This window comes from Pterocles gutturalis, unplaced genomic scaffold (assembly GCF_000699245.1).
Source record: "Pterocles gutturalis isolate BGI_N339 unplaced genomic scaffold, ASM69924v1 scaffold26814, whole genome shotgun sequence".
Classification (NCBI taxonomy): domain Eukaryota; kingdom Metazoa; phylum Chordata; class Aves; order Pterocliformes; family Pteroclidae; genus Pterocles; species Pterocles gutturalis.
This window is the reverse complement of record NW_010136547.1, coordinates 1-27,325: the sequence shown is the minus strand read 5'-3', so window position 1 is coordinate 27,325 and position 27,325 is coordinate 1. Positions and strand designations below refer to the sequence as shown.

The window sequence follows — 27,325 nt, the reverse complement described above, 5'->3', positions numbered from 1 at the left end:
TTGCTCAAAAGGACAGAAGTCTGCACGCTCCATGGTCCAATCCCAGCAGCCAGGGAGGTCAGAGCCCACATTCAGAACATTCTTCATATCCTTCTTAATTGTCAATCCTAATATTATTAGTATTGCTAGCTTCTTGCTTCAAGTGTCAAGCCATGCAGATATGCTGGAAAACACATGCTGTTAGGATGGACTGATTTGGCAAGTCTTGCACAGCTAAAACAAATTAATCTCAACTCGTATAAATAGTAAGGGTGCTCAAGGGCAAAGGACATAAAACATGTCTTCCGTAAAACCACCTGGGAAAAAAGGGAGCTGGCTGCCCTGCTCAAGGCCCTTCTATTTCTGAATCTGGCTTCAGCTTTCAATTTTTTAAAAATACCTAAAATCTAAGGGTTTCTGTTTCCATTAAATTACATTTTCACATGCTCTGGCTGCAAACAGGTCCAGCTTCCTCATAATGGAATAGACTACTTCAGTTGGAAGGGACCTACAACAATCATCTAGTCCAACTGTCTGACCAATTCAGGGCCAGGTGTTTTCCCGTGATTGACTGATTTGTTATTTGTTTTATCATGACTATTATACTTGATTTTTGGGAGGTACTATACACCTGGAACACAGTGGAGACCTTAAGTCTACTTTCACTGCTTGACCAAGGTCTAAATATAAGAAGATGAATGTAATCAAATTTCAGTTGCAGGTGTTTCACCCCAAGAGGAACAGAAGCACAAAGTTTCCTAAAACACTCCTGATGATCACATCAGAATAGGAAAAGAAGTCTACATCAACAAGAAAATAAGCCATTTTGAATAATAAGAAAATGTCTAAGGTTGTTTTCACTTTAATAACTGCAAACTTGAAAACAGAAAAACAAAACAAATGGTTTTCTAGGCAGCCAGATAGTTGCTGTTCCTCAGATAACAGTGTATCATCCTTACTAAAAATGTCTAGACAGTAGGACATTTCCCTAACACCCATATTTTGATCTTTTCCAACTTAGAAATATTTACTTGGTAACAATCTGCCTAAGCTTCTTTTCAGGGGAAGCTTTTAAATTCTTACTCTGTGGCAAAAGACACTACATTAAAAATGTAAATGAAGTTTATTCAGAAGGGTAAATGTGGTAACTAGTGTCCTTTCAGTGACTTTACAGTGACTCATTCTAGACTTTCAAAAAACACATCACTAACATCACACACCACTATTGATAAGAGTAAAAAAAGTTTCCTGTAATTTGAAAAGATGGAAACAATTTCTTTACTCAACAGTCAGTACTTGGAAAAGTTACTAAACAGAGGTCATAGAAAGGCTTCATTCTAATGAAACAGTGCTAGAAGTTTAAACTGTGGGGGAGAGAACTAGCACAATCATGTATTTCCTTTACAGTTGTTCTCAAAGCAGTTTTGACATGGTTAGAGATAGGGTAAATGCGACAAAATTCTCTGAATCTGCCAGGAAACACATCAGGAGAAAGCAATGTTACCCCCTGTCCAGATCAACCTAACAAAGACAAGAATGAATTCTTATAGACAGTTTTTGCTTTAAGGTTATTCAGACCTAAAATCAGTTTCCTGTATTATGAGTGTGCTCTCTAACACCTCAACCCAAACCAGCCATGCATAATTCTAAGAGGATGCTACAAGTCACCAACCTGAATAGAAATGGAGGGAAAGGGATTAAGCTGCAGAGCAGAAACTGCAGCTGCCCCAGCTCTGCTTTCTCAGTCTGCCTACACTTTCATTGGCCTAGTGCTCCTTACCCTAGCCAGCTGATTGACTCCAACTTGTAACTGATTTAACCTTGCCTGAATTTCTCCAAGGCCTCTTCTTTTATGCAGTCTGTCCTTCTTAACTATTGCAGGGGAAAAAAAAAAATAAACCCACAAAGCAACATCAAGGGACCAACAGGACTGCCCATATGCAATCAGAAGGAACACTTGCTATTAGGCCAAAAGCGTAGTGAAGCTTGGTAGACTCTTCTTGGCAGCTTCAGAAAAGCACACACAAGCTAAAAGCAATAGGGTTTTAAAGGCTGATATTAAGAAGTTAAAAGCATTTGCTTGTTGCAGTTTGAAGCTATCAGACCAGTTTAGCTGAAAACAAGAAAGACAAATTCCCTGAGGAAACTAACCTGAGGTTTTGCTGATTGACTATAGACATAGAGGGAGACTATCTGTATTCCTTAGCCCTGGCTCCCTACATCTTACAAGAGGACGGGACAAAAGGGATCAGAGAGTGCATGTAGCTTGGCCAAAACAAGTCATTTAGTTATAGGTTGTGACCCTCTAACCTTTGTGAGAAAGTAGAATGTATCCTATTAAAGAGAACAGCTTCTCCCCAGTGTGGAGGTACAAAAGTAGCAGCCTAGCCATCCAAAAATTTATTCTTTGCTTGTTAGTAATTTCCTCAAATGTCTTGTTCAAAGCCCGGAAGCCTGCTAAACACTTCCAAATCACGTTTGCTTCCCAAGGGTTACAAGCTGAACTGGCAAGTGAGAGAAAAATAAAGAGAGGATAGAGGAGAAAACAAAGGCTGACAAAGTAAACCTTTGTTTATACGTAACTTCAGGGTTTTTCTTTGTCACTTCTGATGCATAGGCAACATAAGTTAATCTTCAGTTACACTTCAATTTTGTGTTATTTTTGCTAAGGAAAGACTAATACATTTCTTTTGTTTACGAACATCCATAATGTACCGACTATTTCTTGCACTTCAACATGCTTACACAAAAATTTAAAAGCTTCGCATCAAGAACTGAACGCCTGACCAAGATAAGATGACATTCAAAATATATAAAAAAGAACTTCCTAACATCATCATAAACTGGCATTTTGCTGTAGAATTACATCTACTATTAAATGATAGAGTTCCATCTCCTTCTCCCTCTCTGTCATTATTACTAACCAAAACTGAGAGTGACCCAGAAACTGTGATTTAAATCTAGTATTTGTGTGTGTAATGTCAGATCAGTTCTTATGTGGGAGCAGTGCTAACTCTGCATTACAAATTTAACAGCAGTGTCTGGCACCTACACCTACATCAACATTTAACAGAAAACTGCACAATTTACATTAAGCATTGCTATGGATGATGTGGACCTGGCACTGAATCCCTAGACCTTCTTAGAAAAGCACCATCCCCCTCAAAAGAAGGAAGGTTACGCGGTAAGTTCACTTCCGCTGTTCATCTTTATCAGCTTTGAAACAATATGACAGACTTATTTGTGATGCTCCATGTTAAAAGAACAATTACTTTGAGACTGACACCTACACTCCAAGACTGCCCAAATGTATTTATGGTATTAAATATTGCATTTCAACTCATTAAAGCAAGTCCACATTAAAAGGCCCTCTGCTCCCCATATCAGGTCACAGCAATTCCAGTGACAAACTGAATGGAAGAGAAGGCAGCTCTTTCCCCAGTGAGGAAGAACTTATCTAGATTTTAAGTTTCCTTAAAAAGAAGCTTTTGTTTAAGCTCTATTATCAGTTGCATGTTCTACAGTTTACAGGCTTTGGGAGGTAATACTTTCCAACTCCATTATTACTTTTTTTGGTGCAGGTGTTTCAGAGGCCTTTGAGCATGAGTACCCAAAAAGGAAGTTTTGATTTTAAGTTTTGTATTTGCTGGCAAAATACTGGTCAAAAATATCTACTTGTTCACAGAATCTTACACATAAAAAAATCTGTCACAGCCCAATAAAAGCATTTCAAGTCACATCTAGAGTGTCAAAAATAAGTACATTGACTTTAGAGGAACTTATTTCTACTAAATCACTTTTGTTTTAAATGTCTTTATACAGTTAACACTCAAAAATCTGTATTTTACAACTGAAGAAGCTCTATTTCAGGCTTTATACTCCACTATACAAACTTTGTAAGTTTGGGATCAATAGTTCACACCAAAAGCCTCACAGGGTAAACTCATTAAATTAGAAACATGACCCACAGCCACAGAATGACTTCATACTCCAGACTGTATACAGAGAAAGCACAGCCATTCTCATTTGTTCAAAAAATCAAGAATCTTACTAAGAGACTACAAATCAAGAAATCATTAACAGGTGATCATCTGAGAACACCAAAAAGAATGGAACCTGAAAAGCACTTTAGTACAAAATAAAAAAAACCAAGGGCACCTAGAATATGAGAAAAACAGAGACATAACTGAAGATTGCATTGTGCAAAGTAGTAATTGTGAAAAGGAAGGAGAGATGATGTGGATAAACAACAGAACATGATATAGTGCAATATCATGACAAAACAGGGACAGTGTAACCTTTGGATGTATTCACCAGAGTCATGAAATAGATTACACTCCTGCACTTAACTTCTTCACATGTCTCATGACAAGGTATTGTGAAAACCTGCATGCAATTCTGGCACCCATAGCTTTAGCAGAAAGAGGGAAAGGAAACAGGAGCAAGCTATAAAATTATTAAGCACTGATCACTTGATCAGTCAAACAACAGAATACCAAGTCAGATGTATTTACATTAAAAAATTAACAATTCTAACTGCATGACAGCTATCAAAAAAACCTGCTGATCATTATAGGGTTCACTATTTCTTAATTTCATAAAATCAAGACTAGAGTACTTTTTGGGAGACGTGTATCAGCCAAACAATGGAAGCAGAATGGCATTTAAAGTCTATACTACAGTAAAAATAACACAAAAGGAGTACTGCCTCCTCAAATACAAAATCACATTGTTTGAAGTAACCTTTAAACTTTTTTTTAAGTAAAATGCTAACATATGAGTAAAAATTGACCTAAACTCAGCTACTCTCTTGTTATCTTAATAAATAAATCATATGCAATACTTACTGTACTTATCTAAGTATTTCTAATGTACTGATTACAGCATTATCTAAGCATTATGCAATTAAAATAAATGATTGCTTTATCTTTTAATAAATTTAATGCCTGCTGCACTAGAGGAAAAATATCCAAAGTGAAAATTCTTTGTGCAACCTCCATTAAATTTATTTGTACATTCTATATATGAAAAGATTAAAAAGATGCAAGTAGTTGAGAGATCATAGGGAAAAAAAGGCTTTGACACAATACAGTAAAATCACCACCTTGAAGGAAAGATTTCAGAGGTAAGAAAGACACTAGCAATACCAGTTTAAAAAAAGTAAACTAGAGAGTAACTGGTCTGTAACTTAGTAATAACCAAGAAAACCTTTGCAGATGGACACAGAGTTCAGACAGGACAACAGTATATAAGTATAGGAAGAACAGACTACAGTAAGACATCATGATTTCTCAAAGCCAAGAAAATATAGAGAACAGTCACTTCTGGTTCTCTCATCAAGGGAGCAGTGAGTTCATGTGACGGTAAAAGCTCCAAAAGGAACTGAAAGCATAAGGAGCAACACAGAGGCCAAAGGATGCATCTTCAGGTCCTTCAGTGACATGGCAGCAGTAAACATTCCTGGTTTCACAATTTACATAAAGCAAGTAAGAGTTTTAAACAAATCCTCTAATATTGGTCATTGCAGAAGACTAATCACAGAAAAGAAGGGTTACTGGAATCAAAATGCACGGATTTTTTTTTGTCAGAGGATGTTTTCAATCTATTAATTAGTAAAAATTACCAATTACAAGACAAAAACCAAATACAGAAGTCAGAGTTTAAAAGAGCATTGCCTGTAGCATGGTGCTTTTACAGAAGGCAATTAACAGCTCACAAGCACGCCCATAAGACAGATTTAAGACCTTTGCTTATAAAGGAAGAACATTCAGCAATATAGCATCCCACTTTGCAAAGCACTGTCTTATATTCACAGTAGGTTAATATGAAAAGTGGAGGAAGAAAAAAAATCACAAAGTATAAAAAGAAATCAGTATCAAGTTACACATTTAATGCCATCACTTGTTACCTGGATTTCTAATTCAGCAATATGCTGTTGGAGTTCAGCCACAGCTGCGATGCGGTCTGCCTCACGGAGCCGTACTGCCATCACTTCTTCTTTACTCTGAAAGAAGGAATAGATTGAAGCTAACAATATCAGTTTCAGTTGATTAAAGACTGCACTGCTTTTACCTAAAATCAAGTAAGGAAAGAAAACTTAACACACTGCTGTGTGAAATATCACACCTGTTGATAAGGCATATTCTAAAGAATGCAAATTTAATTTTAAACCATAGAACTGTGTAATTATCTAATATAAATTCTAAACTATAATAATAAAAAATAATTAAAAAACCCAACCCAAAATCTGTGTAGTTTGGAAACATGATGTTACCAATTTCCAGGTCCAGGAAACAGCTGTCTTGTGTTCCAGAAATGTTACAACGTAACTTCAGAAAAAGTATCAACATAAAAAAAACAGCTTATGCTTCAACTTTTGACCTTATATATACAGAAACAGCAAAACTACACAGAAAGTACTTATTTCATCATTCTTTGTCTAAAAAAATAAAGAAGAAATTAAAAAACCAAAAAAGCACAAATATTCTCAATCACATTTAAGTCCAGCCATCTTAGTCACAGTCTGCAACAAAGATTTGCAAGACAGTTTAGAATATAATTCTACTGCCTGTAACCTACAATCAGACTCATGGTATAAGTTTAACCTGTAAATTCACCTATAAATTATAGATAACTTTAGTTTGGACAAGAGAGAAAGATTTCCTTGTTTCCGTTTTATGAGGCAAGTCCTCAAGACTTCAGAGCACAAAATATTATATTGTTAGCAGTTTGGTACAACGACAGAGAGAAAACAGCAACACATATTGAGTGAGCAATACTTCAAGCTGGAATGCAAATAATTCCGGGGAAGAGACAGACTAGGCTCAGGTGCACCTATTTTTATGGCAGACTGGTGTAACTCTGCAAACTGTAGTTAACTGTAGATCAATTCCAGTATTTCAGTTATTTTCATGTGTGCTTCAAACTGACAGTATTTAACCACATTTCATTAGACAGTTTGGCTGAGACTGAATTGAACATGCCAAAGCGGATCTGTAGTAGCTAACTGAAAACACAGTTTGTTTCAAAAAAAAAAAAAAAAAAGAAAAAAAAAAAAGACTCCTGTAATGAAGGTACATCATCTACAGGATCCAATTAACAGCATATTTAATCAGTGGAGTCCATTTCAGAGGAATCCATCATGTGCTAGCTAAAGTTTAACTATTATTGCTAAATCCTGCTGCACTATTGCTCGAAAGAAGCCAAACCCACAAGTCCACAGGATTGCATGTATTTAACTGAAAGCTGAAGGACAGGCTGGCTTGGTTTGACTCTGGTATCTGAGATGAGTCAATAGTGTTCCTTGAGATGGCACTGATGGTTTATCTCTGAAACAGAGCATGTTCTCAATAATTACCACAGAAGTTGATATGGTAGGAAAGACAAGACTGGGGTGGTGGCACAAATCTTATGGTGTAAATTCTTTAGCAAAACTGATTAGAAAGATACATGCTGTGTTTCAAGAAACAATTTAAGTCCTTGCTGTAGAAGCAGTAGTTAGATAAAAAGGGAAAAAATAATAGTACACACCAATGACAGAAAACAGTTGCCATATAGGTGTAACGAGATGTAACTTGTTACAAAAAAATTAATTTCTGCTTATTTATTTTAAGCTATCCTTTAAAGAAAAATACAAGCTCCAGAAATAGTGTACTGCATTATGGAATAATCCTCTCTGCATAGAAAAAACAATTGGGGAGTTGAAAATCCAAATCCCTTTTTTGGTACACCTCTTCAAGTAGAAATATTGCTACCTAGCCAAGATGTGGTGACAGAAATGAAACTAGAGCATCATTTCAGATTATTTGAAACAACAGGAAAAAAAGAACCCAAAACATCAGTTTCTAATGGAATCAGGAATAACAAACTCACTAGATTTAAAGGAGATGTAAGGTAGAACTTTTGAAAACATTTAGCACAAAAAAAAGACACTAACATGGCAAGGTTTTGGCTTTACAAGCATAACAATGTTTCTCTTTCTACTTTAAACTTTGGCTTTTATTTATTTCAAATAAAAATCTAATTTTCCTCACACAGTGAAATAACCTTAAACAGTCCCAAGCAGCAATTTCCTTCATTTATTGTGGTATCGAGGCAGGGAGACAGTAACCTAAAACAGTCTCTTCTATAATAAGAAAAAGTTAAAGCATTTGGCATGAGTCTTAGATTAAGCTAAAAGTCATGCTTCTAGTAGTTTGAACATGGAGAGCAAGGGACAGAAAACAGAATGACAATCCCTACAAATCAAATGTCAAAGGACAACGGCTTTTTATATCCTCTTATTTGTCACTTAATTGCATGTTATCATAGAGTTTGAAATTGAGAAGTTTTTCCTAAGTTTGAAACAACAATAGGAAGCTCAATACCAAGTTATATCCCATTTAGGGAGCAGGAGAACACTTAAACTTGTGCATATTGTTTAACATGGCTCATTTTTTTTTGATGACACAGCATTCTTATTAAATCTGTAAAACACTGCTGGATTGTTTGTATAAATTATTAAAGTCACAATGACAGTTCACAACAAATGTCAGAGGTAGAGGGACAAGCGAATATGAGGGGAACCTACATTAAAGAAAGGCAGTTTCCAACAAGTTAAATTTGAGCATCTTTCAATACAGTTAGCAAAAAAAAACCCCTTGTGCATTTAAACCGTACAGGAGTCTATATGGTATTATACTAAGCCTCATCCCAAGAAGTCACAGACTAGCTCACAGTCAAACAGCAGAACGCCAGCTAATGTATATGCTTCACATTGGTAATACTTCATTTTATATCATAAACGTCCACTTGGAAAACATGTTACAATGTAAACTGTAATCTTTTTCCTATCAGTCCAAAACAAGTTTCAGTTAGTGTGCCAGTACCGCTACTTCACTGGCTATTGACCACTGCTACTTTCAGAGAATCTCTAAAAAATATAACTAGTGCTCTATTACTACCACACATTTCTCTAACCCATATTAGAACGTAACTTTCCAAGAAAATGATCTCAGTGAGAACAGTCAAGTATATTAACTCATTAGTCAGGTTAAAGACATATTACTCTTTGTATAGTCAACATAAAAACTTCAGAACATTGACTACACCCTCTCAATCTCTTAAGGATTAATGAGGACATTCAGTATCAAAAACCAATCAAACAAAAAAGTTATGGGTTATATGAAAAGACATGTCACCAAGACTGTGAATATTAAAAATCAATAATAATCTCAGCATTAAAAAAACCCCAGCATTTAGGAAACCAGTGATTATGGTAAAAAAAACAGTCAGTAGAAGTAATTTCATCTAGTTAAGACTAATTGTCTTGTTTCCTAAAAGCTTGTGATGGAGTTTGATGAGTCGGTAGAAGTTACAACTTCAACGCACTTTAGACTCAGGTTCCATTGCAAACAAATGGAACTGGCAAGACAACAAGAGAAATGAAAACCTAAAACAACCCTGAAATACCTGGAGTACATCTCAGTTATTTATTTTCTTAATTTTCTTTAAAACAACTGAACAACAACAAAAATCATAGTTCTTTCAGCAAAATGAAGCTAACCAAAGCAAAACACTAGCAAGAAATTGCCAATTACAAATTACACACTATGGCTTTGAGTAATGAACACAAGATCAGAGATTGCTACACAACTAAATTGCCTAGATTTATGCATTATCCTCGAGAAAATAAGTTACAAGAAATGAAAATCTGTAAAACTTGAGAAGTGTGATATCATAGCAAAACTATGCATATTAAAAAGGATGTAATTTAATCTCCAGGCTAAGTTTCAGTGATAAACCAGTCAAACTACACTCTCTATTCATACTGTTCCCAGAAGCCTTTGATGGAATTGCAGCTAATGCAGTCTTTGGGGTATTCATGGTATCAACAAGCAAAATGTACGTATATTGGATAAAACTGAAAAACAAACACTCAACCAATAAGTGTCCAGCATGAATGAGAATAGAAACAAGTAGTACACACATGAAAAAGGTTTGATTAAAGGCAAAATTAAGATGTGATCATGAACAACAAATTATATAATAGCATCTGCTCTCAAGTTGCCAGTTCACAGAGTTTATTAAACAGTATTCTAATTATCCATCTCATACTACAGTATTATTTTTAACATACTAATAAGTATCCTGTTTAGAAATTACTGACTGCTCAGCACTAGCTTATTTCATAAAAGACTATTCATACATCTTTTGGAAATACAATTTAAGTAAAAAGTTGTTTTCATTTCTTTAGCAAGTAATATCTTAACTATAGTGATTCGTCAACTAATACTGTCCTTTTTTGAAGTAATTATCAGGCACAATTTCAGGAAAATTCTCACCCAAGTTAAGAGGAAAAAGCTTGTATGACTTACCCTGTATTTCTTGTGCATACTACATGCACAAGTTAAAAAGATAAGTAATTAGTAAATGGTTATGGAAATGGTTACAAAAATAACTAATTCAATCTGAGATTCAAACATCAGATTGGGCTCTCTTTTGTGCATTAACAGTAATAAAAATTACTCTTTCACCCAACATTTTTGGTTGTCCCCTTAAGTTTGGTTACTACTAGGCACTGACTACTGTAACTCTCCCTTCTGTAGGCCACCCCATTCAAATACTACTTTTACTCCCTTTTTTGGAACCTAAACTAATTCTGCAGTAATAGCCAGTGTTGAAGTAACAAACCTCTTCTGCACTAAAGACAATCACAGTGATCAGAATCTGTTGTGTAAGAGCACCTTTGTATATGTTATACAAAGACAATTTTCTGAGTAGAACCACACTTGAAAGTAAGTTTGTCTTTGTGGGACCACAAAGCAGCAGCTCTGTCAAAACCTCATGTGATTTTTGTGAGATGGCAAATTCAGTATTATATTGTCAAATCAGTAAAAGAAAGTTTTCATTTTGTGATTTCTACTTCTCATTTAAGACACAATTCAACCCAGCAACAGAGGACAAGACTAAAAAGTACATATACATTAGAACACAAATAGTCTATTCATTATGTTGTTTACCTTGCATTCAATCTCTGCTTGCCTACGTTTTGCCTCATTCAACTGAGCAAGAAGTCCTTTGTTCTGTGCAGAAAGATACTGTACCTTCCCCTGTAGGTTGGTAATCTCTTGCTCTGCCCTTCGTAAATGGTTACTATTGATCTGATTCTGAAATTTACGACCAAAAAAAAAGAAATAAAATGCATGTTAAAGAAAGATCTTTGATACCAATTTAACCCCCCAAAGTCTGACAAGAAAGACTTGTAGATCATTTACTATAAAAAACCTTTGATAAAAAAGCATTCAGAATTTTCTAAGTGTAATCAGAAAAGTTGGCATGACATTTGGTTTATGACCAGGTTATTCAAACTGTTCTTAAAGAACAGATGACTCATGATGAGTTAAAGAACATTATGGCAAAGCTCCTGTACATCTGTTTTTTCCCATCTCTTGCTTAGGTCATGCAAAGATCTTGTGAACTTGCATCCCAACTACAGCAACAAGCTGACGCATCCAAGAAACATCAGGTATGTCAGAATATGTGCATGTCTCTGTCCAGTGAATTCCTGAAAGTAACGTGGCACCTTAATTAAGATCAGTGCATTAATACAAATCACACCTTTTTTATATGAAGCTATGCATAGACAGGCACATACCACGAGAACCAATGCATTTCTGTCAAATGACAGCTAAACAGCATAAGCACATACAAAGACTCAATGCATAACACTGAAGTGAGAAGTACCTAAAATGTCTTATGACTTTAATATGTGTAATCCAGACAGCAGGATACCTATGCCCTCTACTGACTAAAACACATAGACGGGAAAAAAGCAACAAAAAAGCACACATTAATTGTAGTGGAACAGTATTAGCACTTCAATGAAAACTTTAAAAGTTAAGACAAGAGGAAACTTTTATTCAGTTGGTATAAAGTTGTGCCTCTGTCAGAAATAAGCCACCATGTGCCTTGCAGTTAGCTCATTTCTCTTTAGTAGCACATCCTTACACGCTCTCCTGGCTTCTGGGATTGCTGAAGCTTGTCAAGTAAAGTTTTTGTTTGGTTTTTTTTAGTCTTTTGGATGCACAGGTCTCCTTCAAGTAGCAGTTACATTTAGCAGGGATTTCACGGGAAGATTTCTTAAAAGCCTGTTAGAAATCCTTCTCAATCAACAGCACATTGTGCTTACTGATTCAGTTGAAAGTTTACTAATATAATATGAACCCAACAACTTCAGTGCACTTTCATGTCAGATTTGTTTGCTTAATGACAACTTATTCCCTGATAACACAAAAAAGATCTTGGCAAACAAGTTATTTTTGTCTTTTCTGCACAAATCTCAGCAATGGTGAATCATGCTTTTCTTTTCTGGCACATAAAAGGTAAAGCTTCTGCTAAAAAACCTGACAACATGCAGCTGTTCTGCTGAGAGTCCACTGTTCAGTAACCAGATCCATGACCTCAGTGGACAATCTAGTATAGGCAATTTCACCAGAAGAAAGAAAACACTGCCATTTAAAGAATTAGAATTACTATTATCAGAATCATCAACTAGGTTTGTGAAATTTAAAACAACTTAAATGTTCTTTTGTTGTTACACCAGTTACAATTTAATGAAGATTCACACACATTCACAGAGTCTACCGATTAGTCCAATGAGAAGTCAGAAGGCTTAGTTCTGGAAAAGACTAGAGAAAAGACATCGAAGTAAGTTTGACTGTATGCACTAGAGTTTCCCTCCTAGTCTCACAGCATTAAAGCACATTTTGGAACTGAATTCCAGCCTGTAGATGATAAAGACCATCATCGGATATCTACCATTTGACACCCATTTGCCAGCATTCATCTCAATTCACACATGCTAGTGTTCAGTAACATACCTGTGTTTCCATCTCCATCATTCTTTGTTTGGTCTCCTTCAGTTCAGCCTGAGTTTCTGCTTCTCTCAATCTGACTGTCATCAGCTCATCCTGTAGCTCATTCACTGTGTTTTTTCTGGGAGGATCTTTCCATCTTCCAGTGGTACGAGCCAGATGACGCTAAAAAAATAGCATGCCATTGCTGGTAATGCCTGCTCTTTCCTGGTGTTCCCTTATTTCACTTAAGGTCTCAGAGCTATATAGGGACAGGTTGCTACAGTGCTTCTGTCCTAAAAACTAGAAACCCATGGAAACTTATTCATTTTAAGAGCAGACAGTTAAAAAACTGGAGACAGTCCTTCCCAACCATAGTAAGTCAGTGAATTACAAGTATGTCCTGAGAATTTGCTTATTTCTAGCCCTTATTAACATTCAGTGAAGCAGGATCAGGTACTTCCTTTCTACCAGAATGGTTAGCTGGTAGCACAGGCTCTCTGCCATCTATAACAACTAGGGACCAATTCCTACCATACTTTTCAAGTAAAGTTTCTTGTGGCAGCTATATTTAAAGATTTTCTCACCTCAGTGGCTTGTTCCACAATCACTAGTTTCTATGAGATCTCTACATCTCAAAGTTTCATAGTCTTTTGTTTTATCATCATTCACTGAAAATAAAAATGGTTAGAAGTGTATTACTACCCATACCTGCCAGTGTTCCTCCAAATCTTTGACTTGCTCCCTTAGTTCTTTGAGACCCATCAGAGCTTCTGCTTCTCTTAATTTTACTGCAATCAGTTCTTCTTGTAGTCTAGCAACATTTTCCTCATCAGGGAGAGAGCTGTTCCTCTGCAACAAGGACCGTCCTCTTAAAAATGTATTTGAATAAAATTGTGCTTTGTGAGACCCACTCGAAGAATACAGAATGGAATGGTAACTCTTATTAGTAATAAAATTTTCTTAATCACACATCCCTTGCAAAATAAATTCCCCTCAAAAATCTAATATAGAACGTGTGCCTAAGTATCTTCCAACTGCCAAATACAGAAAAAATTTGACAAGGTAGTTTTAGGCATTCTGACTTCCAGATTTCCCCAGATGGTATCCCTACCAAAGCATTAGTTACACTATTTTGCACACATCATCAAAAATACAGAAAGCAATCTGAAAGATTTTGAGCTAGCTGATAAAAGTAAAGCAAATGAGGAACTGAAATTACACTTTTAAGAGTTCAATTTTATTTAGCCCTACAGGAAAAAAAATAAATGGAAATTTAGTTTTTATGAAGTAGGTAGGTCATCTGCCTCTGAAAAGGAGAAAAGATATGTTGACAAAGGAACCATCCATTAACATTTATAAACAACAACCAGTCAAGAAAAGCTCTTACAGATGAAAGTGCATGGATGTTTACAAAAGACAGGAGGAAAAAGTAGAAAGACTGCAGAAAGCTAAACAGAAAACAAGAAAACACAAAGCAGGAGTGACCTGGGAGAAAGTAAAACAGTAATGAAAGCATAACAAGGGACATCTAGGGAAAAAAAACAGGGGAAGAAAAAGGACATAGTCTGCCTAACTACAATATGCCTACACCAAATCATTCATCACCAAGTACTCAAAGTTGAACTGTGCTTAATCATTTTCTACTGTATTTCTCAATAGTAATTTTCAGCAAAATCAAATATTTTTTAAGATAAGTAATACTGTGACAATTGCCAGGTTTTCTTGAGAGCTGAGAGTAAAACTACATTATTAACATTAGCAGAACACAGTACAACAGCCATTTATTAGCATCGCCATGTTTCAAAATCATGGGACCCAAGTCTTGGCAAACATAGGAAGTGATAGGTTGTGTTTCTGAATGTTTGTATCACTGTCAAGATAGCCATGGAAGTCTTTAGTTATTGAGCAGTTTCCCAGGTCACATGACACATCACTAAGAGAAATCAAGAACTTTATTTGCAGGAATTTGATGGAATTACCTTCAGTCACTTCCTCATGTGTCTAAGTTCATTATGACAGACTAAAATAGTACTGTACATCTCAGTTTGTCTGGAACACTGGAATTTCCCCCACTGCTCCAGTTTTTCTTCACATTGAAGTTTTCAGCGTATGCTGTCTTCATGCTGGTGAAGGTTAAGTAAAGAAGTAGTCTGTTTTTGAACTTCAAATAGCTTAGATCCTGAATTCTTCCCAGTGTTCAGTACAGTAAAAACTAATCACACTACGAGCGTGACAGACTCCCATCAAGCCCCTCAGATAATTAAAAAAGTGAAATCTTGATTCCAGTGGGTTAATCTAATTAGCTAGTAAGTTCTGGCTACATTACTGACTACACAGCTCTCTAAAATTTCCATGAGGAAATCATTTCCAAAGCCAATACAACAGGATCTTACAAGTATGCTTTATGTTAGGTCAATTAGTGGGCTTTTTTTTTTTTCCTTTTTTTCCATCTTATTTTGCAGTTAAGGTTTTCTTCAAAGAAAGGTAAACATTTAACAGTTGGTTTGAGTACAGCTTAAACTCTGGCATCTGCAGTTACAAGCTGGGATGGCACCCAAAAAGCAGGAGAGATTCTGATAATGAACAGTGGAGGTATTCTTTCCCTGCCCATAATGAGACAAAGTGGGAGACACTCAAGAACTCAAGACCTGGGAATGGTAATGTTAAACTCTTTCCTTCTCCCCTCCCAAACTATTTAGTTTAGCATCACCTCAATGCTTATCCTAAGCCTACTGTGCTCTTTTTGCAGGACGTAATTTTGAAACAATTGATGATTACTGTAAAAACTCTACCAGAATCCAAGTCTTCCACTGCAGTGGGCTTCAGGAACAGAAGAGAAGTGATCTGTTCTTCACAAACCTTTGCCAGTGCAAGCAGATCTTAGAGTTTTTTGCTATAGTAACTTCACATTTGAAAAGCATCTTGCAATCATGAAAACTTCTCTTCTAGAAGATTCTAGAGCACAGTTATGCAGCGAATTACAGGGACCTGTATTTTGCATTTAGTGCTATTTTACACAAAGGGTCCTGGTTGGATTTACCTTTTCCATCTCTAGAACTTTATCTTGCATCTCCTTCAGGGCACAATGGGATTCTGCTTCACTCAGCCTGGCTTGCACCAGCTCTTTTTCCAGCTGTAGCACAAAGTCTTCACTGTATCGTGAACTGCATTTATGCTACAAAGTTTGCAGAAATACATTTAGTATAAAACACAGATGGTTTAAAAGGTATTTTATATGCCAGATTTGGAGTGAAAAGTACATTCAAATGCTTAACATTAGGAATATTAGCTTAAGATCAACAGAAGACCTTACCTTATACAAGCCTACAAACATGTCCATCCAGACTGCTAACAGTAAGAACCCTAATGCTGTGCCTCTCAAACAACTGCACCTCCACACAGCCAAATGTGTAAGACCCAAACTGAGACCCCCATTAATACTGATGAGCAACAACTCACACTTTTCTCTCATTGTTACTCAAACTGAAAAATTCTCAAAGGATCTGCGATTATTTTGTGATATACAGAAAAAGATGCTCAGGAAAGACTAGCTAGTTACAAGGTTAATACCAGTACCTCTCTTGATCCCTACTCACTTAAACTCTGATTCAACAGAAGACTTCCATAATCTTGGATTTAAAATAAAGCCATGTATGTGTCAATGCACAATCCCTCTGGTTTGCTCCTTTCTTCCACTCCAACCCTTGGCTCTTGTTTGCTCACACTATACATATTGCTTCACAGATTCTCTTCTGGGGCCAGCCCTGGGGATTTATGAAAATACAGGCACAACTAGCAGTGTAGCCCCTTCTAGACAGGCAGCACAGGCCCAAGCTACAAAGAAATTTGGTTCTTTCCAAACAGGACTTACTCCAAGGCTATCTCCAGTCAGCTTTGCACACCCAAACACATTCCCCTCAAGTAATAAAACAGCAATTCAGAACTTAAGGTCACCCTTTCCAAACTTCAGCGGGAAGGGAAAAAAAAACAAACCAGAGTCTGCTCAAGTAAGTTAATTCACCATTAGCTTATTTCTTGATTGGTGATTAGCTGGAATTAAAAGTGAGATCTACCCTTTCACTTGTTAAAGCACAATTTCCTGAAACTGCATCTTCAGCAGATACATCCAACTGAAGTCATACTAAGCATTTATATTCAAAAGCCCCACTTTTTTCCTCCAGTCAATAGTTGAAAAAGACATTTTCTTTCTTTCTTGGGTCACTTTAAAATGACTTAAAATTCATCACAGATTGTAAGACTCACTGATGGCCATGCTACCCTAAATCAGCATTTAAATTTCCCATTTAGGAAAAAAAAATGGGTGTCAAAATCCCCAAAGCGTAGTTGCCTAGTTACTGTGTATGCAAACCTACTCTGAAAATCAAATTTAAAGGGAAATAATTTAATACACCTTTGATGCTATTAACTACACTGTGAACAACAAATACTATACTTGGATTCATAGATGAAGTTTTATTCAATTAACAGGGCAACTTCAAAATACATAAAGTATTTATTATACTAAATATACAACTTTTTCTTTCTTTATTTTATGTTTGCATCAAACAATTTAGTTTTCTGCATTTAAAAACTGTTGACAAAATTAACAGAAAAGTCTTCAGTTCCATATGCTTCTGTTAGGGTATGATGTTCCCTGACCTTTAATGCACAAACCGAAGGCAAGCGACAAAACAAGGATTTACAATATGTAACTACATGGTCAAGGAAAGGGTTTCTCATTTATTTTTATACTTCTGCCAACTAAGCCTTTCAACATGACTTACAGTACAACCCAAATTCAAAATCTACACTAACCAACCTTAGTGTTACAATTTATTGTACTTCTTATATATATGTCTACAGCAAGCTATAACAGAGGGGATATATACAAAGCATTAAAGGACAAATAGAGGTTATGCAGGCATTCTTTAGTCTCACTGAAAATATCAATTTAAACGCTCATCCCACTTAACTGCAGTTGAACACAGAATGCTTAACATACAAAGATCATACTATATCTAATATTAATTTTCCTTTATACAAGACTCATTGAATTAATATTATTTTCAGCCCACAGTGTCTTCGCCCCAGCAAGCAGTGAGGTAGCCTTGATTTGAGTGTAAGGAGAGGAGGGTGGACAATGCTGATGCATTTCTACAATTGTTTCACGTGACATTGGAGCATAAGTAGCATATGTAATGACATGCAGACACGGAGAACAGGCAACAGCTCTCCTATTCCCTCTCTGTTTGTACTAGTTCACCAGATGATACACACAGCAACTTAAATAGACTCTGCATTTCTTGTTCCAGATTCTGCTTATGATACAAACTGAACAAGAACAACAGCATGCTTTCCACAGGTAGAAAGTCCTCTTGTGCCTTCCAAGAAATTGAAATAAAACAGCAGATTTGAACAGCTGAATACATCCTGATTTTGCAACAACATGTAAGTGTACTCTAGATAGTTCTGGACTACCAAAAAAAAAAATCTAACTGATGTTTGCCACATAATAAGTAATGGAGAGTATAAGAAAAGTTACTTATTCAGTTTCAGGCACAAGTTATGCCTCCTTTAAATCTTTCTTTATATTTCACATGCCTACGGAATATGTTAGCACTACTTATCTACTTAGCCACAACAAACTTTAATTCAAGTCTTGATAGACTGGCAAAAAAATACAGCCAAGATCAAAACAGATTTAAAAAATAATATTCACAAGTTAAAAGTTGTGACTTTTTGCTCCTTAAAAAACAACAAAACAGAATTTTAATAATTTAGTACATAAAGGTAACACAGGTTTGTAGTCAAAATAATGTTTGAAAATTATTTTAAGACTGACCTTTAGCAAAAAACCCTCCTTTTATATATTTGCCTTGAGCCCTAGAATTTGACAAAAAACACAATGTGAATCCAGATTTCTAAGCACCAGTCAAATGTTTTAACCACAGTAACACTGTTTTTCTTGGCTGTTTTGAAAAGATGTCTGTCATATAAAGCACTAAAAATGTAGTTCCACATCCATTTGCGTCTGAAAGAAAGATTTTTCTCCCAACTTTTCTTAATATCTCAGAAATAGTAAATTCTCAGAGACTGACACAACCATTCCTAATATTATTCTGGCCAATAACAGATTATTATATATAATTACTGAATGTTTTTCCAGTACTCTATACCTAAGGGCAACTAACAGGTTGTTCAGCAGCTGCCCAGCTAACTTTTACACATTTAAGCACTCACTATAGTACTGTACTAAATGCAGTATTTTTATTTTCTGCTTTTTAATGGCAAATCAGAACATAATATACAAAAAGTGTATTGTAAAATCAAGTGAGGTCTTCTATAATGTTGTAACACTCATTTACAAGCATATATTCCCTATATCAATTATTATGCTCTTAATTATTAGTCATTTTAGCTTGAGTTCCCGAAAAGAAACTACACAATATGGAGTTGCTGCAGCAATAGATAAATACATGGCTATAAATTACCTTGCAAAATGCATATGCTTCATCTGGATGTTTAGTCAATTAAAATTCTATTTTCACATAATACACTTGAACCTTCTTAAAAGTAAGATGTGAAGCAATTTTAGCTTGTACTGCCTTTCATTTCTCAGATGCAATTTTCAAGCATTCAGACTGATGAACTGGGTAATCATTGCAAATTAGAGTATTACTGGGAAATACTGAGATTCCTGTTTTGGAGGTGGATTTAACTGGCAGAAATAATTACATTATTCATTTTTATACATTCAGCAGAAGCTACCTTATCCATTCAGAAACAATAGGAGGAAAAGAACTGAGGAAAAAAACCCCAAACTTCAGCATGTAATTATCATGAGTAGGTTAGAACAGGCTGATTACCCTCACCCCAAACTCAAATACCATTGCTCTCAGCACACCTCAAAAGAAAACCTTCCGCATTCTGTTGAAGTCAGGCACAACTTCCTCTATGCAGTTCTTGATTTACTAGCAGTATGAGGAAGAAACCACCTTCCTCTTAATCTTTTGTACTCACCACATCTAGAAGCTTTTTGCAAGTTTTTCTATTTAAAGATTAGATGTGCCAAAGACAGATCAGTACCATGCTCTTCAAAACCATTTAGGCAAATGCTCAGGTAGCTGAAGCACTGAACTCCAAGAGCACTTCAGAATAGTATTATCTTTACAATTACTTTTTCCTAGTTATCAATACCAAAAAAATTGTACAGGTTATACACTGTTTTTAAAACCTTACATGTCAGAGTTGTTCTCTACTAAGACATAAAAGTTCACATACAAAGTAAAATTAAATGTGAAGTCTCCATCTCAAACCATATTATTTTCCACTTCCTTCACGCCTTCCAAATGACCTTAAATATGTTCAGAAATATGTAGAATACACTTGATGACACTTAGTATATGATTTATCATATTATTATTAGTACTATTTTCAGGTCATATGAGAGAAGTACTATAGCAGATCTTCCTTTCACTAATAAGCAATGGTAAGAAGAACCTCTCTAAGTAGACTCAACACTTTGTAATAAAGTCATTCTGGTTCAACTAAAAGCTCTCTATAAATACTGCAGGCAGAGGAAAAATGAAAGTTGCATGTAATTTGGGCTTCTGGTGTTGGACTTCAGTCAAAAGAATACTCCTCTACCCATCTCTGTATTCAGCCTTACACAGACGCGCTGCAATGGAGAATCTAGTCATATACACACAGGTCCTGTAAGTGTTTTCAATACTTACCTTTAAGCCATCCAACTTGTGCTATCAAGTATCATAGAGCAGACAGAATAAGCCCTAGATAATATTTAAATACAAATGCCTAACCTTTTTATGAGGGGTATGTTACCCTTCTCTGAAATACTATGGTTTAGATAATATTTTTGCTACCAGCAAAACAAAAAACCCTACTCTTATTTCTCCTGCCTTATAGCTTACAAGTAAAAGTGGGTTGTGTTTTGGTTTTTTTTTTTTTTTTTTTTTTTAAATCCCATAGTGCTGTTCAGAAGAGGCAGACACAAGTATCCCTAGGCAGTTCTTTTCATATATTCCTATTCAGAAGCTTTACAGTTTCTATCCTAAACAGACAACTCAAAATTGGAAAAGATGTAGATAAAATATGTAGGATAGATGCTGTACCTTTAAATAAGTACAGATAAACTATGCAGCCATTTACAAGTTCATCGTGCAATTGTTTTGCTCAAACAAAACAGAAATAACTGGAGAAAGAAAACATTAAAGCCAATATTCATATGACAATACTGAAGAGGAGTATTGCCAAGAGCAAAGCTACTGGTCCTAGGAAGTGGCAAAAAGATTTATTGGTGTACTCAAAGCAAAATGCCAAAATTAATGGATTTCCACTAGGTAGTGCCCTATGTGCATGCAGCTGTTCACATTTGTTGCTCCTGTCTCCATGCTCAGAAATTAAGTTTTAAAAGCCTGTTCAATCAAATCTTACTAATGCAGCATAATCTAGAGAACCACTAACTGAAACCATCTTAACACTTTCAGCACATTGTCAGTTAAATCAGACGGTCCTCAAAACCACAGTACTATTCCTTACACTTCAAAACTAGTCATCTACTAGCACAAATCTCTCTATAACCACATGGATTTACAGCCTCAGTTCCAAGCATAGTCAGGACTATTTGCTATAGTCACGGTCACGCTTAAGTGGAGGAAAACAAGGCTGCAAGCATGCAGGGTAGGAAGTCTGGCTTTTTCTTAGATTTTACTCACTCACCACTCCTGCAAGTACCTGTCCAAATTGCCTTCAAGCTCCAATCCAGCCAATTTTGCAATCCAGAGCTACCTATAAATTTTCTCAGGATGAGTTCCCATTCCTAGCCAACCTGTCAGGCTTCCCCATCACTGCTACCTAATAAGGTCCCCAGCATAATTAAAAGCATTAGCTTTAAAAGTCATATTACCCATCAATTAACTAATAGATAGACATAGCATTTTAGTCTTTTTAATAACTTTTGAGTACAGGTAAGTAACATTAATGTCTCCAAAAACATATTCCAAAAGCATGCGTAGTATTGTAATCAGACAGTAAACAGCTGGCTACCCAAGTCTATAAAAATTTCTCATTTTATTTCACTTGAAAGATTACAATGTATCTAAAATTTTGCAAGGTATTTCTACAACATCCCCATCTTCCTAATCATAATTTCTTCATGTTTTTTCCCTAAAGGAATTGCCAAACTTAAACAGAAAGCAGCATTTCACACTACAGAGCAACAGCTCATTAATAACGCCTTACAACTGTTCCAAAAGATGTACCTTTTTTTCACCAAAATCCATTAAACAGACATAATAAACTACTTCCATAATGTCGTGTTTAAGTTATGATTTCTTTTCAGTTTAACAGTAAATCTCATCTCCACTTTCAAAGGTGAGATACAAATATTTCCAGAGCTTTGGTGGAAGATGCGTAAAACTGCTATATTGCCTTTAACGGATCTGGTAAGCAGCTGCAGTATGCTGTAGTTCTGAAAAGTTTTATTTCATACACCTGAAATGCCCAGGGCTTCAGAAAAATACTTGGATACCACTTACTTAAACCAATATGAGCATATTCACATCAACACTGCTAGTGCAGTTTACTCAGCAAGTGAAGACTGCTGAAACTGCTTCCCTCCCTCTCTCAAGAGAAGATACTGAGCCCTTGGTAAGTGGCTTAGACAAAGTCTCACAGTAATAGTCTGAAGTCTTGCACGTTATGCTACCTAAAACACAGTATTACACATAGATGCTACAAGTTATTTTCCTGCTCTATCTGCACATAAATGCACACATTTTTATAAAGTCCCGTAGTTCCAAACCCAGGGACAATACCCTTCTCTTTTTGCAAACAGCAAATTTAAGCATGCTAAGCAAAACAACAACAACAACAGAACCCCCCCCCAGAAACCCCCAAAAAAACACAGAAGAAATTTCAACATGGAAGAGACTTGATTTAAACGAGAAGCTAGGTAAAGGCATTATGAATCAACTTCTCAAATCTGAGTATTCTGAGTGACACAATTTGCCTTGGCTAGATTCTCAGCACTGGGAGCTACCAAAAGGTTTTGTGTGTGGTTTTGTGTTAGTATTTCTTTGGTGGTGGTGTGATTTTGGGTTCGGGTTTTTAGTTGTTGGGTTTTTTGGCTTGGTGTGTTTTGTTGTGGCTTGTTTAGTTGGGTTTTTTTATCCAGGGTTATGAATCTCATCTATCAGTAAGAGCAGACCAAAATATCAGTCCAGTTTCTGTAATTTTAAGAACGCAAATCACAACGAACAGGCATTTACAAGGACTGCACAGAGACCATGTCATGATGAGGAAAAATAAAACACAAGTGAATGAAAAAGATGAGATGATGTGCTGTCAGGCTCCTTACCCATTGCTGCTGCTGTTGGAGCTCCCTGATGGTATGCTCAGCTTGCTCCAGTTTAGTAATGGCCTCATCACTCTGCTGTTTGATGGTGGCCAGCTCCCGTTTTACGAGGTAGTTTTCCTCAGCCTCCTGGGCCCTTGTCACTTGTCCCTTAGGACATAATATTTTTTTCTTTTTTTTAGCAATTGAGGACAAATCCAAGAAAGGCTGCCTTTGTGATGCTTAGCTGCTTATTTCATCAGATTGGTTTTGCAAACAGCATACAGTACAATTGGTAGAAATTTTAGGACAAGATAGCACTAAACAGCTGCTTTAGTACTTTATAACAGAGTTCAGCATCCGTTTAGCAAGCACAATTGTGTACTTGCATTCACTAAGAGTCCTTTCATGCAATATTACTCAGCTGTACATGCAGAGTTTAAGTTAGCAATATTCAATTTCAGTGTTAATATAGCGTCATAGAATCCATTTGTCACAGGAATTTCTACCAAAAAATTAGGTTAGGAAAAATATTATAACGTGCAGGTATTGGGTTTATATTTTTTTAGTAAACAAAATTAAACAAGTTTCTAGCAAGAGATTAGCTCTATATTTATTCCAAATCAGCAAGGCAGGGGTAGAGTACAGCATGCAAATATGCATGCATTAAAGCAGTCTGGGGTTTTTGAGAGTAGGAAGAGAGTCATACAGTAAAAGACTAAAAGACTATACCTGTATCAATCTATCTGCCAAGGAAGCACTTTCCTACAAAGGAAAAATTCAGATAGAAGTAAGGAAAAGAAAAACCAAAAAACAAAGGGATAATAATAGTGATGAGAGACAAGAGCTGAGAGAAGGAAAATGCCCAAATTCTACCCATTTTCTGTACAAGCTTTTTTTTTTTGCAAAATTAACAACTCTTCATATAAGTTAAGACAACTCAGCCTGAAAGTCCCAGGAAGCAGCCTTTCCTGCAACAGATTTAACACAGTCCATCTTTGATACAAGAAAATCTCAAAGCCAGATTTCCATTAACACTTAAAATCCACTTACAGGAAACTGGGTATTTTCATCTGAATGGCTTGCTTCCCTAATTAACAGAAGTTACTGATACGTTGTCTGATATGATCTAGTGTATGGATGTGAAATGTGGTCTATGGTCCGTCCACAACATGAAAGGAAGGCATAATTTGAGCACAAAGGAACCTCCACTAAGCACCGAGGCATTCATACAGAACTAAGGCTTCCAAAAAGATGAAGCAGGAAAGTTAAATGGTGCAAACCAACAGGCACAAGTAGAAAATTTCTACTAGACAGCTAATATTTTGTTTTACTGAACTCTTGCAGTAACTCAATTGAGCAGTTCATAGATTGTCTTTCCTTGCCAAAGTTTTCCAAGAAAGAAATTTTCATTTCGGCACACTGACAAGCACTGCATTCCCCTCCCCAAGTTGCATGTTTACAACAGAGAACACATTGATTTACATACTATCTTTGTCCTTGTAACTTTTATTAAAATTAAAGTTCAAACTGGGTGACAAGAGCTATTACTTAGAATTTAAGGTGTTTGTCATTAAGGTACACTAAGGAAATCACAACTAAATAATATAGATTAGGATGTGGAAAAAATATTTTAAAATAAAAACAAATTTCTAACAGAAGAACTGAATGTGGTTGTTCACACTTTAGGATCTGTTTTTCAGATGCTGCGATAATAATACTCCTCAGAAACTGTAGTTAATAGATAATATTTTTCCCATTTTGTAATGTTCTAATTCAAGTCAGAACAGGATACTATGGAAGTGAATTCTGAAATTTTAAATACAGAATATGCAAAAGCACTAGCATCTGGCAGTTCGTCATGGACTTCCTAATTAAAAAAAAAAACTAATTTCAAACCTCTAAGTTAAATATAAAATACAGAATATGCAAAAGCACTAGCATCTGGCAGTTCGTCATGGACTTCCTAATTAAAAAAAAAAAAACTAATTTCAAACCTCTAATTTAAATATAACACAGGGGTATCTACTATCATAAATTTACCAAAAGAACACTGAATTATAATTATAGCTTCAAAAGTCTTAAAAAAGAGCCTGCTCTTTTCAGTTAATTTTATCAGCACTTCAATATTAGAAACAAAGATGTTTATAAAATTTACTTTTGGTCACAACTTTCATAATATGTCCTCATTATGTGCATTTTTCCAAACTAAACTTAGAAATAAATTCATTAGAATTTGACATAGATTGACACTTTTTCCAAGAAACTGCAAAGGATTTAACATCTGAAGTATGACATCTTTTAATTATGTCACTCTAAATTGAATCTTTACCATTTTCTATCCTGTGAAACATGAATAACTGTTTGCAACTCACAAGAACATTCCATTTCGTTTGTTGAAAGACAGTTGCTATTTGTGGTTAATACGGACAAGAACATTCTCATTCTAGAGCTGACCAGCTCAGATGCAATCTGTCACAGGAAGTATGATACCAGAATATAGGAGGGGCCATTGGAGAACAATGCCTGTATGTTGGCTATGTATCAACACCAGTTGTCAAGCATACTTTTAAAGTTATATCCAGTTACAATGAACTCTAACAAAACTCTATTCCAGACTAGATCTGCAAGAAGTGTCTTAAGATACTCTTCCCCGCCGTGCAGCAAAATTACTATAAAAACTCAAAACTGTGTAAAACAAATTCATGGCAGAAGACTGAATGTACTAAATGCGAGTGCTGCAACACCACCCCTCTACTGCTGTATTTGCTAGCGATGAAATAATCTGCCTTCATCTCAATCTCTCTCTGGTCTGTGGTAGGTCTGTCATTTTGCTCCTACGTAAACACACCCAGCAACTTCAGATTTTCAAAGCTGAGGATTCTCTCACAATAACCTCTTTTCCACCCAAGCAGTCTACTGTTTCCTGTAGTCTTCTGGACTTTGAACAGATGCTTCTAATTCAGAAAAAACATGGTACAACAAAAGCTGGGTATGTCAAAATGTTTGATTTCATATTCTCTAAGAGCCAGACATAACAACCTTAAATATTTACAAGCACTGACCCTAATTGTTTTGTTATTGCCATGCTATTTGGCTAAGCACTCTTAGCAAACACCATAGATTAGCAGGAAAAACAGTAAACTATGCTTCTGAAATTCCCATTTAGTACAATAAAATTGCCGTCAATTTAAGTATAAATTAACACAGATTAAATCTAATCACCAACATACTTACTTTTTCTAATGTTTCTATGCGCTGTTTCAAGAGTCTATTTTCAGTTCTTAACCTCTGGAAGGTAAATATTTAAGAATTGTATTTCTCAATTTATGAATTGGAAATATGATAAAAGTCAAGCAAGCTAACAATGTTTTTTATCTCATCACAACTATGAAAATTGGTATAAATACAACAATAATTAGTGACCTTTTTAACATCATTTTATATGACAGAGCAACTCAAAAGATGAGTTTAAACAGCTTGATGCAGCAAAGATGAGAAGTCTTGTGTTATACAAAAGCATCTCTGTTGCCTTAGATGAAAGCAGTATGTCTGCAGGTGAACCACAGGGCCTGGAACCACACATTAGACTTGACAGACTCCTCTTCATAAACAGAGCTGGACACGGGCTTCATGGTTAAGCGACATGAAAGTACACTCCCTGCACTAGAACAGGCTGAGATAGCTACAAGATTTCCTTCCTTTTCCTCCCAATAATTGAAGTTATATAATATTATTTATGTAATCTAAGGTTATACTGGGAATTATTTACCTCAGATGCCCCAGAAGTGAGAAATAATTGAACTGAATTGCATATTTCACCAGCATATTGCCTATTAATTTTAGCAGTCAGCATTCAGATAGAAGAGATCTGTATCCCAAAGAACTGAGCCATGGATATCAGTTCAGTAATGCCAGGTTAAGAGGCAGACTCAATGTGCTTCTTCTATCTCCCTAAAATAGCAGAGCTTCTTAGCAGAAGAGAGTAAGTTAGAAATGGTTAATATAAGGTCACAAAACAGGGCCTAGAAAGAGTTCACTTGGAGTTGTTTGGTCTGGTTCGTTCGTTTGGGTTTCGTTTTGGTTTTTGTGTGTGTAGTTGGGGTTTTTTGGGGGTCATTGGTTTGGTGGGGTTTTTTGATTTGTTTTGGGTTTG

General features: G+C 35.8%; 1 protein-coding gene across 1 annotated transcript in view; it reads right to left on the bottom strand.

Moving 5' to 3' along the window:
• LOC104468286 (ecotropic viral integration site 5 protein homolog) overlaps positions 1-26,460 on the bottom strand; it is a gene marked incomplete at its 5' end in the record, with an annotated part of 51,552 nt that extends 25,092 nt beyond the window's left edge. Inside the window, 8 exons of the mRNA XM_010082355.1 lie at positions 5,888-5,983; positions 10,980-11,126; positions 12,840-12,998; positions 13,524-13,664; positions 15,856-15,990; positions 23,194-23,340; positions 23,902-23,934; positions 26,407-26,460. Of these exons, the coding sequence (XP_010080657.1) occupies positions 5,888-5,983; positions 10,980-11,126; positions 12,840-12,998; positions 13,524-13,664; positions 15,856-15,990; positions 23,194-23,340; positions 23,902-23,934; positions 26,407-26,460 (912 nt within the window). The remainder of the gene's footprint in view (positions 1-5,887; positions 5,984-10,979; positions 11,127-12,839; positions 12,999-13,523; positions 13,665-15,855; positions 15,991-23,193; positions 23,341-23,901; positions 23,935-26,406) is intronic.
• Between the last annotated feature and the right edge of the window lie 865 nt (positions 26,461-27,325).